The sequence below is a fragment of the Megascapheus bottae genome, chromosome 1, assembly GCF_031878675.1.
Source record: "Megascapheus bottae isolate mThoBot1 chromosome 1, mThoBot2.hap1, whole genome shotgun sequence".
Classification (NCBI taxonomy): Eukaryota; Metazoa; Chordata; class Mammalia; order Rodentia; family Geomyidae; genus Megascapheus; species Megascapheus bottae.
The window spans coordinates 14,389,420-14,406,973 of record NC_143509.1 but is presented as its reverse complement, the minus strand read 5'-3'; the positions used below and the strand labels follow the sequence as shown (position 1 = coordinate 14,406,973).

Here is a 17,554-nt window from a genome sequence, read left to right as displayed (position 1 = left end):
GTAGACACTGTGCTCTATCTAACCAGATGTTCACTTGATGACATTTATGTAAGAAATATAATGTCCCTTTGATGCCCTGGCAGCTCACACCTACAATCATACCTACTTAGGAGGTTGATGTCTGAGAATTGTGGTGTGAAGCCAGTCCAGGAAGAAAGTCCACGAGGCTTTTATCTTTAGTAAACCACCAAAAAAGCTGAAAGCTGAACTGTGGTGCAGCAATGAAGTGTTAGCATGGAGCAAAAAAAGCTCAGGGACAGCACTTAGGCCCTGAGTTCAAGCCCCAGAACAAGCACCAAAAAACCCTATATATTATGCATATATACATATACACATATAGATATACACATATTCAATTATCAGCTATATATCAATATATACATGATAACAAATATATATACTCTAATTCTAGATTTTTATCAGTTTAAACAGCATAATAAAAATTGATAATTTAACATATTATAACTAAGTATCAGAATAAGAGATCTTATGAGAATTAATGTTATTTTCAGTGATTTCAGGAAAATTATTTTCTGGGGTTGGAAATATGACCTAGTGATAGAGTGCTTGCCTAGCATGCACAATGCCCTGGGTTTGATTCCTCAGTACCACATAAACAGAAAAGGCCAGAAGTGGCACTGTGGCTCAAGTGGTAGAGTGCTAGCCGTAAGCAAAAGAAGCTAAGGGATAGTGCCCAGGCCCTGGGTTAAAGCACCAGGATTGGGAAGGAAGGAAGGAAGGAAGGAAGGAAGGAAGGAAGGAAGGAAGGAAGGAAGGAAGGAAGGAAGGAAGGAAGGAAGGAGACAGAGAGAGAGAGAGAGAGAGAGAGAGAGAGAGAGAGAGAGAGAGAGAGAGAGAGAGAGAGAGAGAGAGAGAAACAGAGAAAGAAAATGACTTTCCTAACAATGTATTCTTCACACAATTATTTCTGTCAAACCTTCCCAAGTATGTTTCCTTTCCCCATGATATTATCTATCATTAGATGAAGGCAGAGCTCTTCCATTTCTCTCTGCTTCTACTGGTTGTCATGTCCTAAGTATTAACATGAAAAAATATTCACCTATCTAAAAGCACAGAATATATTGGGCTAAAGTTAAAAAAATTAAAGAAAAAGAAAAATGCTCTGAATTCCTTCAATATGATCGTTTTGTTAGAAAGTAAGAAGCTTTGTTTAAGCCTATGGGAAGGCAGAGACATTGCTCAGCATGAAAGGTAACGGATTAGTGACGTTGACAGTTAAAATCCTCTACTTATCTTTGGCAGGAAAAAGACAGAGCCTCCCAAACCAGGGCCCTGGGAGTCCCTGGTGGGCCTAAGTTTTCTCACTCCTCAGCACGCCTGCTCACCCCACTATTGTAAGTGAGTAGCAACCTGTGGTTGGATTTCAGTTAGAAATTGAATTGGAATAGTTCTAGATGTATGACTTAGGACTACACTTTGAACCTAATAGTTTAAGTATCACATTACCTTGAGCCTAACTACCTTTCTGTCACATTCACACACAAAGAAAATTTTAAAAGAAAACAGGGTACCAAAATCTCATGAATGGAAACAAGATAGTTCTAAAAATTAGTGCCTTACACAGACCAATTCAGAACATGCTTTGAATTTTGTCTGTTCTGTATCTTAAAAATATTTATTCCTTGATCTAGGAGGCAAAGATGAGAGGTCCCAACTCAAGGCCTCAAGGCTAGCCTGTGTTCACTGGTCAGCCAGAGCAAGTTCAAAAGACCACATCTCAAAAAAAAAAAAAAAAAAAAAAAAACAGGGGTGGGGGGAGGGAAATGGGGAACAAGACATGACAAAGGACATCATCAATGTTTGTGAAGCAATGCACCTTCTATCTGGTGAACATAATGTAACCCTTCTATTAATTACAATAAAAAAATATATGGAAAAAACCCCAGCAGAGTGTTGTGTTATATGCTACTTTTATCAGTTCGGTGAGGAAACACCTGTAGAGATTAAAGACATATACCCTATCTTAACAATAATTATAGCTAAAATAGCACCAAGGTATGACTCAAGTGGCAGAGTATTTGCCTACCAAGTACTTCAAGGCCCTGAGTTCAAGCGCCACTACTGCCATGAGAGAGAGAGAGAGAGAGAGAGAGAGAGCGAGCGAGCGAGCACTCATATGTGTATTCCCCTAAAAGACGTAAAGAATACCCACAGGCAAATGAACCCCAATAGACACTACTTATTGTTGTTTAACAGCCACCATCGTATCATGGGAACTTTCTCTAAACAAAAGTTCATATCAACTGGAAAAACACTGTAGCATATTCATCAAGAATTCCACAAAGCTGTAATGTTTTCTGCTGAAGGAATACAAGGTAAGCTTGACGTGCCTCATGGCTCCTCACACCGAGCTATGTGTCACCTGTCAGCATGACACACACAGTGGTCATGGTGAGAACATGGAGCTGCGTGTCAATCAGCATGGCACATGCATTGCTAATGGCATCAGTAGACCCGTGGAAGGTGACGTAATAAGCCTACTGAAGAATGGGGCTGGGAATTTGGTCTAGTGGTAGAGTGCTTGCCTAGCATGCACGAAGACCTGGGTTCGAATCCTCAGTACCACATACATAAAAAAAAAAAACTGGAAGTGTTGCTGAGACTCAAGTGGTAGAGATCTAGCCTTGAGAAAGTCCAAGGACAGTACTCAGGCCCTGAGCTGGCAAAAAAAAAAAAAAAGAAGTTCTAATACCAGGAAAGAATCCACTATAAACAATGATAACAGGACTCTAAGCAGGAGACCCTGCTAAAATAATCTTAGTTTAAAATTGGTTTCTGGCCTGCTATGTGTGCAAAACATTTTATCAGGAGTTTGAGTTTTCGTTCTTTTGAAAATGTAAGAATGTGCCAGTGGACTAGAAAGAAGAGTGCCAACAGAAGCTGCAGCCACCCTGCAGAGAGCGGGAAGTCTTTAAGAACCCACTATCAACTAGGGGTATGCACTGGATCTATGCTACCCCATCTCCACATGACCATCCTCTAACCTTGAATCTCTTCACTTTTTGTGTATTTATTCATGTGATTTCTCCTGCCTGAATCTCCCCCCAGCCTTACTGCTCAGCGAGGATGGCTCTTTTACCCACTGTCCTATAGTTCCCAGACCTCCCACTTTATTCTTCTGCTCCGGTCCTGTGTCCACGCTGGGATCTTGGTTCTAGCCCAGGCCTCAGTAGAATCTGATCTCTGATATGCCTACGATAAATCTCATTAGCAGAGCTAAATATACCTAAACACAAACCATGGTGAAAGAAAGTTCCATTCTCTTTAAACTGTTGATCTGATAAGAGAATAGGAGGCTAGAGTTTCCAAAGGTTTTACCAGTGTTCTGAAAACAACTAGTAAACATAAGGCTTGTGTTTTCCCTCACCTCAGCATCTGCAAGATGGCCTCGATGCTTGAAGAAAAATTTGGTGAACATACCATCTATTTCTGCTAAGCATGTGTCTGTTGATCCTCAGTGAAAGCTCACTTAATGTGAACGGCACAGACTCATACTTAACTGTATCCTGTAGGCTAGCTCTCTTGACACAAACTTTTTAAATTTAGAAACTGAGAGATCATGACTGTAGAAAATAGGCTGCCTGTCATTAACTACTGCTGAAATATTTCTGAACTATAATAAAACAGCATCCTTCTGGTGGTGGCTCCATGGTTAAAATGTTTCCTTTAATTTTTGGTATCTCATAAACCATAAGAGAAAAAGTTGTCCTCAGTAGAAAATAATGCACCTTCTCAAGCATTCTGAATTTCTGAAGTAGACAATACAGCCACATCTATAGTTGGTAAGTACTTAAAAGTCTCTGATGAAATACACTCTTAGACGATTGCAAAATAAAACTGAAAGTGTAAAAGCAAAATTAAAGTTCAGTGGTTAAATATTGTTCAGGTTATGTGGTTTACCCATTGTTGGACTTAGCTCTTATGGTCATTTAATTCTGAAATACCTAATATATATTCTGACCATACACTCATTCACAGATTACTCAGCAATGTTTTATTGTGATATAGAATTACATGTTTTCCTGTCATACATTTAACCTGTTCCTTTTTTTGGGGGGGTGGGGTCAGTCCTGGGGCTTGAACTTTGGGCCTGGGGGCTGGCCCTGAGCTCTTCAGCTCAAGGCTACTGCCCTATTCCGTAAGCCACAGCACCACTTCCGGTTTGTCTAAGTGGTTAATTGGAGATAAGAGTCTCAGGATCTTTAGTGCCCGGGCTGGCTTTGAACTGTGATCTTCAGGTCTCAGCCTCCTGAGTAGCTAGAACCTGTTTTTTTAAAACCTTAAAATCTCCATGTGCAACAAAAACACTCTCAGCTAATTTTCTATTATCTTTAGTAATAGTCTACTGATCTCTCTTAGATAAATAAATACTTCCGTACCATTTAACTTGTGTTTTCCTACTGAAGCAAACCCCCTCCCCATCCCCAACTAGAAATCTCCTCTGCAAACACAGGCCGCCTGGGACACAGCCAAGGTCTGAAGCATGGCTGCCCGGCCATACTCCACCGCCCTGCTCAGACTGACTGCTCTGCTTTTCTAACTTTCTAAAAATAGAAAACTACACCAGCTACCTCCATCTCATGGCTCAAGACCTCCAAGAACACTGGGCTGCAAGTTTTAGTGAGGCATAGGACATATTTCATTAAAGAAGTCAGGATATTTGCAACTTTTCTAAATTCCTTCCGTTTACTCTCCTGAGACAATGCAGCAGTTACTGGCAGAGAAGCCCCAGATCACTCCAAATTTCAGAACTTCAAGCATGAGTCATGCAATTACTTTAACTGTTTAAAATATGTTTCTGATCTTTTTCAGCTACACAGAAGAACACAGGAAGACTACTATCAAAAAGGCAAAAGTCTAAATACTGTAGAAAGAATCACATAATGCATCAGTTATATTATGAATCCTGGGTTTTGAAATGTAAATTACATAAATAAATTTAATCACATTTTCAAAATTGTTTCCATTAATTCTCAACATGGTTACTTTGCTAACATTTAAGGAGCTATTGTTCAGGGTACAAAACTCCATTATAAATAAATTAACCTGTGTTTATTTTTTCCTCTTATTCAAACCCCAATATATTTGACCAAGCTTTACACACTATAAATATCAGTTTTTCTTGGGAAGTCAAAGAAAATGGACAAAGTCTGCACTGTGAGCTGCTCTAAAGGAACTCATTTCATAAATAACTTTACAATCTTGACATTATTTCTGAGTTAAAAACCTCCTGGATGAGGCGGCTGGATTTCTTAACCACATGGCCTGTCATTAAGCAATGCTGCCGGGCTGAAAGGGGAACTGTCCTGTGGCCACAAGTGAGCAGCAACTAAAAAAATATTTGGTGATGGAAAATAGCAACTGAATGTTAACGTTTTACAGGGTGAGGGGCAGGCTTTCCTCAGAGGCTCCACTCCCCAGCCACGCGCGCCCACCCTGCACACTCTCAAGAGGAGTACAAATTGGATTTGGGTCAAAACAGGTTTACTTCTGGACAGACACAGCTGGTTACAGACAAGAACCATTAGGCCTTGCCCCTTGTGTGATAGGTGCCCATCTCTAATGAAGCATGCATAGGCACGGGGGAATGTAGTAACGGCAGAACACAGGCCAGTCCTCCATGGCTGCCAAAGGACGGAGAAGGCCCATGGGGTCTGCCACTTCTCCTCATGGATTTTAGGGCTATTTCATGAGAAACAACCTAACATCTTACAATACATCCACGGTCAGTGCCTGCTTCTTATCTAACTATAAAAATATCCTTGGATTTTTTTTTCACAAAACTTTGGCAAGGCAACCAACCCAGTGTGGTGAACCAGGAAAAACACTGGTGGAAATGGTTGACTTGTAGCACTAGTTGGGTGTTGTCTGAGAAAGCCTTACTGGTATAGCATGGGCTTGGCTCTTATTCTGTAAGACAAAATGGACCTTCCATACTTTCTCTTCTCTAAACATTTCAGCTTTAAAGTCCAAAAAACTAACCTGGAGCACAGGCATTCCAAAGCAATTTGGTGAGCTCAACTTGGGTGAAGTTGTCCTAAAATACATCTCTGGCTTTAACCTTCTATGTCAAAACAAGGCATGTTTGCTGCTTGTTAAAAAGACTCATTTTCAAACTCAATACCTGGATTTCAAATCCAATGATATCTTAAGTATCAAGGAAGGCTTCAGTAAATATTTTAGTACCACAAAATCTGATATTAAACACTTCTGCCTGAGACTATTACAAATAAAATTTAAGCAGGATCTAACAAAAAAGTAACTATTTCCTCACACAAAACAGGAAACTCCAATGCATAATTGTACTTGAGAGTTTCTACTTATTAATAAAATTCCCGCTGAATACAGTTTGGCTTAAACCAGGGCAGGAAAGCAAAAGTTCAGAGCTCTATCTTGGTTATTCATCACTCACATAAAATGCCCACAAAATAAAAAGAAAATCCAAAATATTTAAAACAGGTAAAAGGTCTACTCAAGACTAGCCAACTTAAGTGCCACTATTCTTTAAAATGGTACAACACCTTTATTAACAAATAGAAACAAATCATCCTCTTTCAGCCGCTGCCATGAACTTACATGTGATATATATATATGTATATATACATAGGTATATGCATATGGTAAACACACACACATACATACACATACACACACACATACAACACACACACATTACCCCACTCTCAAACAAGGACACTGACTTTGCTATTCCTAAACTAAATGGAGAGTTCACCAACAGTTTCTGCTCTAGGCCAAATCGTGGAGTTAAGGGACGTTATTCTTAAATTCTAGCCAGATTGTTTCTTTTCCTTCTCAGACAGCCCAAAATTATCAACATAAACACACTGTAAAACTAAGCCATTAACATGCAATCTTCAATGTCAAACTCACACGAATAGTTCCATATCCCCTATTATTGTTATTATAAGTCCTTAAAAAATAAAATATTTTACTCACTTTCAATGAATCAAAGCAGGCGATTACACGTCCATTTTCAACTTGGCAGCTTTTCGAAGGATGTGCAAATTTACATTCCGTGTCTGGCCGTGAGCAAGTCCCCCTTTGAAACTCTCTACATACTTCCAGTGTTAGCCATTTTGTGTCCCGGATTGGTGTGACACTAACAGCCATGTTTAGATGTTACAGGTAGTTAAATTTTTCAGTGAAACCAACAAATCCAACCCTATGCCCCCCCCAAAAAAAACAGCAATAACCACCAAAAAAATCCAATATAACTGTAAAATGATGATGAAAATGTACTCTCCAAAATACTTTTGCCCCACTCTCTGCTTTAAAAGTACATGGAAAATTGTGTTGCCACCACCAGAGGCAAGGCCGCTCACTAGAAATTTACAGCATGAAACTGTTCCTTCCGAGAGGCTTGAGAACTTCTACGAGTGAAAGTAGACGAGTGTTTAATAGCAAGGCCTGGCCTCAGGCTTGGGCTCTCCGTAAACCCTTCCCAGTGCCAATTTGGAACCCAAAATGCAAGCATGAAAACGTGGCAGACCCTTTGACACCGAATTTCCAAGCTGCCTTCAGCAAAGCTGTCTGAACGGAAATCTCGTCACGGCTGAATTTGCAATGGAGTTTGGTGGTGCAATCGCTATTGATTAGTTTGGCATAGACAGATGCAGCAGTTTAGAGCGAAATTGAGAAAATGATTTGTTTTCCTCCTCCTTGATTTTCCTGGCAGAAGATATCTTACTCTTTCAGCAAACTTTTCTTTTAAAACTAAAGCAGCCTAGGGCAATGGCAGCTACTCAGAGCGTTTCTCTTGGTTCTAGGTAGAAATGGGGTGTCTGGGCGGGGGTGGAGGGAGATGGCTGTCGACCCGTCCAGCTGGTAGCGAGCAAGGCAAAAGCAGAGGCTGCTCTAGAAGCGGCTCCAAGCAGCAGAGACGTCAGGAAAGGCACTTCTAGTACCAACCTGTAGAAAAGAGAGACAGGATTTACTAAGCAGCACTTCATACCCCATAGTATCACAACCACGCCATGTGACACGAACGAGTCACACTCAAAGTCAGCCTAGCTGGCTCACTGGCTCACAATACTTAGTGAGCATATTGCAGCTCGCTCACCCTCCCCTCCTCTCTTCCTCTCTCTCCCCTTCTCATTCTCGCCACACACACACACACACACACACACACACACACACACACACACACACACACAGAGTACTTACAGTGTGGCATATTGCAGCCAGCCATCGTAGATTTATTAAGGAAAGGGGCCGTTTCCCCTAGTGAAGCAATGCATGATTCAGAGATAACCAATCACAGAGAGCGTTGCAGCAATATTCTGGGCAGAAAGCCAATAGTGTGGGCTGTCTTATGAAAGGTCGTGCCTGTCAGACATTCATTACTATGCCATAAGCACAGAAAATGTCCATCAGATGTGACTTATTCCACTGCAAGAGGACGAGCATGTGGGTTTTGAATTTACCCAACATGCAGTTAGTGGACTAAACCATGTCCGTTAGTTCCCAACACAAGTCCCAGCCCAGGAAATAAAAAGCAGGGCTGAAAACTGCAGCCGACTTGCAGGCTGTCTCCCTTCCCTGTGGCTCTGGGCGGGGACAGAGAGAACAGCCAGCTCCTGTCCTGACACGTGAATAAAAGACACAGGGGTGCTCGAGAATGGTACGTTCTCCTGACCTATCCAGTTCACTTCCTCCCAAGCTGCCTGCCCCTCCACGGAAAGCAGCAACCTCGCACTGTAAAACTATTCCATTCAGCCAGCAGACACTTTGTCAATACATCACAGGCAGGCAAGATATGAACAAAAGCACCCTTTATTCCAACGTTTTTAAAGCAGAAGCTGAGGTCATGTGGGCAAAATAAGGAGAGCAGTGCTGTCAGTGTGTCAGGCTGTGATGAAGTCAACCTTGAGAGAAAGTAGCTCTACGGCAGAAACGTGAACTATGAAGTGAGCAATCTGACTTGGAAGTAGATGTCCTTGGAAAGAACAATCCCAAACCAGACTGCTGGCAGACAGGGCTCTGGCCCAGCCTGTGGGCCCCAGCCTTGGAAGCCCTTAGCTGGGGACCCCTCCATCAGCCCCCTGCCCCCCACCCCAGCCTGCTTGTCTCCTGCAATACCCCTTACTTTCTCTTTCAGTCCTCCAAGAGTTTACCACTTAAAGCATTTTGTTTTTCCTTTTTAACGTGGCCAATGAAGAGAACAGTTCTAGAAACCAAGTTTCTAAGTTTCCTGTTCCACAGAGTAGGGGCCAGAAAACACAGCCAGCGTTCAAGGGTACGTGGTCTTTATGGGCCAAATGGCTGGATGGAGCCAGCACATTGATAGCTGTGAACAGCAGTACACAGATTATGACCATTACCCATTAGAAAACAAATGCCTAGTGGAATTCAAACTTATCTAAGAGGAGAACTATCATCCTTAGCACTATTTGTCAACTGCTCTAAGTGGACTCTAGCCCGTGAGGCCAGACCTAACTCTTCCCAGTGCTCACAGTAAGGCTGTTTCCAGTAAAGGGTTTGGGTCCCTAATGTTTACACGTATGGAAACAAACTCTCAGGCACGTCCACCCTCCCAATTATTTGCTCTGCACCTAGAACTTTCTGACATTGTCACAGCTCCACCAGTACCATATTCTTGATCACTAATCTCTTCAGTCCTTCCAGCCAAAAACCTCAGTGCCTCATCAGCCACCATCCACAGTCTTTAACACCAGTTAAGAAGCCACTTCCTCCTAAAAGCTTCAGGGTGCTGCTTCCCTGTACCCTGTCTACTTCAGTGTTTGCGTCACCTCTTCTAAATGGCCCTGCACCCTGTGTCTGGCAGTGTTTTGTTTCCTTACATGTCTGACCCTCCAGGCTGCATGCCCTATGGGCAGAAAGAACACTGTTCAACGGAGCAACATCACTACCTAGCACAGAGAAGAGAAACATAACCCTCAAAGCACTGGTCCATTAAATGATGTTCTGCAACGTGAGGCCTGGGATGACCTCTATGTACAAAAATGTACACATAAACACCACCATACCAGCTACATATGAACGCACTCACACATGCCGGAAAGCACACATGGGCAGCGGAGGACCTCTGCCTCCACCAAGTGTGTGTGGAGTCACTCGGGCCCAGCACCCACGATCTCCCTGGCCTCCAACAGCAATCTCTTTCTTCCACACAGCAACCTGTCTAACTCATAGTCATCTCAATTCATTCTCCACCATGTGTTTCCTTTTTCCAGTGTCCATCAGCAGATGATATTGACTGGCACAATATGTCTTACTCAAAACCTTCCTTTACCTCTAGGCCTGGAATTCTCTGGATCTCCTCATGCATCCACCTTTGAGCAGTTTTTCTGCTCCTTTCTTCTTCGTCTCTGGCATTCTCCCTCTTTTGCCTGTGGTTGAGCTCCCCCACATCTACCTGGACTCACTCCTTCCCTTTTTCCCCTGGCATAAACACCTGGCTCTGACTCTGACTGTGCCTTCCTCCAAGGCTCAAAGACCAGCTGCCTCTTCTCCGGCTCCCTTCCGAATCCCTACCTGTGTGCTTCCACACTCACCACAAACACTCAGCTACGGCACAGAGTGCTCTCCTAAGAGCCCACTGGGAAGACTGTGCTTCACCTCCAGTGCCATTCCCCTCTCCTGCCCTTGAACCCAACCCTTCTTACCCCTGGGGTGGTGCTCCTCCTGCATCCTCAGACAAACAGGCTGGCACAGCCATTGCTCTGAGCTCCTGGGCTTGCTCCAGGCTACCCTTTTGTTCTACTTGACACCTAATTCCTCACCCCTGCAACTTAGTAAATTCTTTTTCCTCACTTAAGTTGCTAGTCAGCTATAGCCTTCTCTATAGTTAGGCAACTGGGGAACAGTACTCTACCTCACAGGGTGTCCATCGGAGGCTATTTCTACCCTGCCCTGGCTGCAGGGTGCATCTATCTCCACTGTCCCCACCCCCATGTCCAGAACAGAAGCTTTTAGAATGTTTAATATATGCAATAAACATGTAAATAAGCATGTGTTCTCAAATACAAACACAAAATCCTCACAGACAAGCTCCAGATGTTATTGGAGACAGTGAGTGGCTCACTTGAGATACCAACATTGTCTAAAAGCTACTACCCGTTTATGTCTACTGCCGAGTGTGGAGGCGTGAGGGAGAAGAAGTCTGATCAACAGAGGGGCAAACATGGTCAGGAAGTACTGCAACCCTTTATACAAATATCTAATAGTTTTAAAAATTATATCTAGAATCTCCTTTCTTCCATACCACAGCCTAGTTCCACTCAAATATATATGTATACATTTATATTTGTATATACTATATAAATATATTTAATATCTAAAGTGCTTACAAAACTGTATTTGGGCTCTATTTTTTATCTGTAGCAGAGGATTTCTACGTATCCCAAAAGATGTAAGTGAAGAGGTTACAGACAAATTTAGCAGGTTAATCATGCTATTTGTGAAGAATGTAAGCATAGATAATAAGTCATCAGTGTACTCTTCAAAACTGACTCAGCAACTGGAGTGGAACCCAGCCAGTGTGGCTACCTGTCTACCCAGAATGAGTCATGCAGGTTATTGCCCTTGACACAGGATAGTTCATACCCTCTACCACTGATGAGGCTATACAGCTGATATCAGATTTTTATTTTTTATTTTTGTTGGTTGTGGGGCTTAAACTCTGGCCCTGGGCACTCTCCCTGAGCTCTTCAGCTACCACCCTACTCCTTAAGCCACAGCGCCACTTCCGGTTTTCTAGTGGTTAACTGGAGATAAGAGTCTCATGGACTTCAGTGCCTGGGCTGGCTTTGAACCGCGATCATCAGACCTCAGCCTCTTGAGTATCTAGGATTACATGAGTGAGCCACCACACCACCTATCAAATTACTCTTTTACATTCTATTTACTCAAAAAGAAAACAAAGGAATTTCTGAGAACATTAATAGCTTCAAAATTGTTTTCGTCAATGAAGGTTGCAAAGGATCTGGACCCACACTGAATTCTCCAACTTCAGTAATGGGTTTGATTCTAATGATATAGACCACTATTAAAAGTGTGTGTAACATCCAGATTGTGAGAATTCCGAAAAATAATTTTGCTTTTAAGTAAAAATGATCAAAGAAAATATTTCTGCTGTAAAGATAAATTCCTTCTGGGATAAAATCTTTAATATAGTCTAAGCTAACTCTCCTGAACAAAAACAAGGTTTTCACGGTTTTCAGTGAAATAGCAGGCCTTCAGGGAGAATCAAACTTTTTAAAACTCTTAGACCAACAAGCTCTCTCTAACCCACTGATCCAGTTCCAACCACTAATTTAGGGATTGGGTAATTAAAATTCCAACCTCTTGCATTATAGGACATATTCCACAAACAAGCACATTCCATCACACGAACCAAACCCTATTTCTTCTTGAGTTAGGTCACAAATTATCTCCATATTATTCTTCTTCAAGGTACATAGGAGAGAAGAGGAAAATGAACTGATATACTAAAAGCAAAGAAAAAGAACAAGGGTAAAGGAAGATAAAAATCAAAAAAAAATTAAACCATGGGTAATTAATCTTTCTTTTCCTTTTTTTTTTTTTTTTTTTTTTGCCAGTCCAACGCTTGAACTCAGGGCCTGGGAACTCTCCTTGGGCTCCCTCAAGGCTAGAGCTCTTACCACTTGAGTTGAGCCACAGTACCACTTCCAACTTTTTCTGTTCATGATAGGCAAGCACTCTACCACTAGGCCAAACTCTCAGCCTAGAATTATTCTTATACTCACTAATGCAAGTCAGTTCAACCACTGCAGGACAGTTGAACCTAAGCATCTATCTAAGCTTCACATATACATGCCATTAGAAAATAAACAGATGCTTAGAGAGTTTGAGAATTAAATTCTGTTCTGGAGAAGTGGATGGCATCTCTGATTGAGATTTTACTCTCACAGGTTTACCAATCATATCAGTTTTTCTAAGCCAAATACAAGTAGATCAGTCAAGTCACACCCTAGAATACTTAGATGAGAATTTTGTGGACCTTTTTCAAGCCCCTTTGATGTTGATATAAGTTGTGTACTGGGTTGTTTTTTTTTAATCTTTAACTGGAAAGCATGGCCAATTTCAATCTAAATCTGAGTAATGAGAAAGGGCTCCTTGCCCCAAACTGTTAACATCTGTCCTTGTATCACCAATGTCAGGAAGTCCACAGTTAGTAGCACAGCAATTTAGCAAACAAAGTCTGATATACACCAACGTGGTGCTGGTCTCATCCCAAACATTAAAAGAGATTGCTCTACACAAACAACCAGTTCAGCCCACTTGAAAGTCTATGTTATCTGTGCACTAAAGTGCCAGATAAGTGACATGGCTATTACTCGGCTACGAAGCTTGTGGTCTGAATGGGTTAATGCCGTCTTCAGCTGGTCCTCCCTCCTGCACACATGGCTGAGACCAGAATTTCCAGGAGAGGGAGATTGGCTGCTGGTGGCACCCAGCGCCATCTCGTGTAGGTAGCACAAGCAATTCTAACAGCTGCATCAGAATGCCACGTCGGAGTACTACACCATGATGAGTAAAAAGAAACCGAACTTTAATTAAAGGAATGTGGAAATGATGACTACACAAATATACTGACAAAATGTAATGGGACCATGCCTGAATTTTGGAAATACTGCTAAGGAAAGGATAGCTTTCAATCATACCCTGACACAGAGACTAGACAAGCTGCTGTCAAGCAAAAGGGTGGCTGAGTTTAATGACTCAATGAATGAATCTATGGTCTCTTCCAGCCTGCTTTCACAATCCTGACCCTTATAAGCCCCAATTTCCTCATCGCCAAGTAGCCTGTTGTTGGAAAGACAATGAAGGGGTATTGGTTAAAAAGTCAAATTCTAGAACCAGCTAACTAAACTATTTGAAAATGGTATTTATATTCAAGACAAAAAACAAACTTTCTCCAAAGACAATGGCTTAAATATCAAATTTGGAGCTGGCTAGCAAGCTCCAGGCCTTGAATCCAAAATGTAGTACTTCTAAAACCAAGAACAAAGGAAGAATAAAAGTGAATTTTGATCAGGCACTGATGGCTCACACCTGTAATCTTGGCTACTCAGGAGGCTGAGATCTGAGGATAATGGTTCAAAGCCAGCCTAGGCAGGAAAGTCTCTGAGACTAATTTACTACCAAAAAGCCACAAGTGGAGCTATGGCTCAGTGATAGAGCACTAGCCTTGAGCAATAAAGATCAGGGCAAGTGTCCAGGTCCTGAGGTCAAGCCCCAGAACAGGTACAAAAAGAAAAGGTGAACTTGGGAGGTGAAGCACTGGTGGCTCATGTTTGTATTTCAAAATGATAAATAGACATCAGAACACAGACTACAGTGGGTTAAAAGTGCTGTTACATGATTAAAAACTCATCACAGAAAACATGAATCTCACCATCGTGACAGTTTTCAGAGAGAATGGCACATTTGGCCAGCTAGAAACCTCTGGCAGGAAGCCATGTGTCCTAACACAATGGTTTCATGGGCTGCATTGCCAGGGCCCTGGGTCTGCACATGACCCAGACCACAGCCTGGAGCCTATGCTCCTGCAAACAAACAGAGCAAGGAAGGCCCAAAGCTCGGGCTGAATCTGCAGTCTCTCTCTCTCTGCCTTCTGAGTGACACCCCTAGGTGATGACTCAAGTTGCAGTCACCACTACCAAATACATATAAAAATATAATCTTCTTGCTAGAAGAACTGTGGGAAATTCATCCCTTTCCTAAAGGCAGAACTGTACAACTCCAAAGTCAGCGTGAAGCTGGTCCCAAAGGAGCTGAGAACAAGTATGCCCAGGATGCCTGCTCCTCTGGAGTCATGTTCACCATCCTGTGTGCACTGATACGTGGTGTGTGTGTGTGTGTGTGTGTGTGTGTGTGTGTGTGTGTGTGTGGAGGTGGTTCTCACCATCAAGGGCACACCATTCCCTCTGTGTGTGTGTGTGTGTGTGTGTGTGCGCGCGCATGCGTGTGTGCGTGCGTGCGTGTGTGTGTGTGTGTGTGTGTGTGTGTGTGTGTGTAGGAGGTCTTCTCACCATGAACACAGAATGTCCAGCCTGTCCTAACCCACTCCATTCTCCATGCTAGCAGTCACACCCATAGAAAAAGAAGCACAAGTTAGCCTCTGTAAGGGTCAGACTAAGTCTTCTGCCTCCCAAGCATTCCCTGTGGCCAGGGCCTTGAGTACTGTCACCTGACCCTGAGCGCACATGCTCGTTCTCCACAGATGCAATTGGAATTTCAAATGTCTGGTTTAAAGTAAATTCAGTACACAAAATTTTAGACTGCTTTACTTCCATTCAAAATTACCCATATTTTGCTTAGCCATTAATAATTATGGGAAAGCATGAAAATGCTGCACACAGTTTTTAAAGGCCTACAGTTACCAGTGTATAATACAATGAAAACCACTATATGATGAATGAATAAATGAATGAATGATGGAAATACTTGAATGTACCCTAAGATTGAGTTAACGTAATACATAACGCAACATAAAATGACATTCTTTCCATGTAATCAGAAGTCTATATTTTTACTACTGTGTTTCTTATTACAAACTTTCTAAATACTCCAATAGATAGGTTCTATGTTTTACCCTTATAATCCCACCCATTGTCTCTACTGACTTCTATGCCTGATCTTACTACACACATGGTCTCAAACACATAAGAGATCAATATCAACTGGATTTGTTCCAAATAACAATAAAACATAAGATCAGCAATCTAGCAAACTTGGCTTTTCAAAAAGCCTAAATTCACATATGATCACTTACAAATAAGAATGCTTTTACTGGGGCTGGGAGTTTGGCCCAGTGGTAGAGTGCTTGCCCAGCATGCATGAAGACCTGGGTTCAATTCCTTGGTACCCCACATACATAGCAAAAAGCCGGAAGTGGTGCTGAGGCTCAAGTGGTAGAGTGCTACCCTTGAGAAAGTCCAAGGACAGTGCTCAAGCCCTGAGCTCAAGCCCACGACTGGCAAAAAAAAAAAAAAAAAGAATGTTTTTACTGTCTAATTGTAAATAAAGTCTCCCTCTTTTTTTTTTCTGGTTGGTCATGGGGCTTGAACTCTGGGCCTGGGTACTGTCCCAGAGCTCTTTAGCTCAGGAATAGTGCTCTACCACTTGAGCCACAGCACCACTTCCAGTTTTCTGATGGTTAACTGGAGATAAGAGTTTCACAAACTTTTGTGCCCAGGCTAGCTTTGAACCTTGATTCTCAGATCTCAGCTTCCCGAGTAGCTAGGATGACAGGAGTGAGCCACCACACATGGCAATTCTCACTTTTTTTCTCTCATGAAATAGTGTCATTGATAGTTCATATTCTTACTTCAATATACCTTAAAAAGTCTTTGGTGAAGCTCACATATTAAACCAGGCTCAAGATGATGTTTGATAACAACCAACTACAACATTAACATCCTACAATATAAGATATGAACATAAAGCATGTTAGTAATCTTTCTATGTCAACAGAAGCCAATGTAAGTGATTACTTTTTACTAACCATGTCATTTCTTTACCAAGATAGTCATCAAGTTAGTGCTGAGTTTTCACTATTTTAAGCAATGCTACAAATACACATATAAAACTATGTAGATTCTCAGGACATAAAGTGTGTTTATGTGTCAACTTTATACTAGGAAAGCAAACATTTTTCCAAGAAAACACTTATCAAAATGTACTTTCATCAACAATAAATGTTGTTGATGCATGTTTTCTTGCATGAGTGAAATCCATTTCTAAATCTACATAGTGGAAAGTTCTCTCATGAGAACATGCAAAACAAGCAGGAAATACCTTTCTTTTCCTGCAAATATAACTTAAGTCCTATAGCCCCTCTGTAAAAAATCTTTCCAGCTCTTATAAACAATAATGGCAGCTAATCAATGAAAACACTTGTACCTTCAGTTTTCAGTTCCTGTTACCCCAAAACAAATGTTTTATTGTGCAATTATTTTCAAAAAAATAAAAAGCTGAAAGTTTGAGTAATACTTAGGTTTTTAGAGTGTCAGAAGATATTATATATATATATTCCTTGTATGTTTTATTAATGAAAACACTAAGATTAAAAGTATGTAACATGTTATATTAGGGCAATGTACCATGTCTTATGATTAGAAATTTTTTTATACTGTATTTCAGAGTATCTTGGCATCTTCCTTGTTTAGATCTAATGGACTATAGGAAATGGTTTCTGACAACTGGTATGAGTTATGATCAACCTGCTAACACACAATAGAACTAACTCTGGAAAAGTCCTATTTTCCCAGGTCATAGTTTCCAGAGGTCCACTCACCATGGCGTTTGACTGTTTTTGACTGATAGATGAGTCTTCCTCAGTGAAAGTATCCAAAACAGGTTCTACACACTCTTGGATGATTTTTGCCCAAGCAAAAATCCTATTGGAAAATCAGAGAGAGGCGCTGGAAGTATGGCCTAGTGACAGAGGGCTTGCTGAGTGTGCACGAAGCCTGGGTTTGATTCCTTGGTACACAGAAAAAGTTAGAAGTGGTAGTGTGGCTCA

The 17,554-nt window shown here is 41.6% G+C and overlaps 1 protein-coding gene across 8 annotated transcripts in view; it reads right to left on the bottom strand.

Moving 5' to 3' along the window:
- The window catches only part of Mbnl1 (muscleblind like splicing regulator 1), a 164,877-nt gene that overhangs the window by 112,373 nt on the left and 34,950 nt on the right, over nucleotides 1-17,554 (bottom strand). For 2 of the 8 annotated variants that reach the window (XM_090337787.1, XM_090337839.1), the window contains exons 1-2: nucleotides 8,206-8,489; nucleotides 6,979-7,950 (exon numbers count right to left, since the gene is read on the bottom strand). In XM_090337787.1, the coding sequence (XP_090193913.1) occupies nucleotides 6,979-7,152 (174 nt within the window). In that variant the 5' untranslated portion in view covers nucleotides 7,153-7,950; nucleotides 8,206-8,489. Of the gene's footprint in view, nucleotides 1-6,978; nucleotides 7,951-8,205; nucleotides 8,490-17,554 lie in introns of those variants that run through there. The other 6 variants (XM_090337830.1, XM_090337848.1, XM_090337801.1 and 3 more) reach the window with 4 other exon arrangements.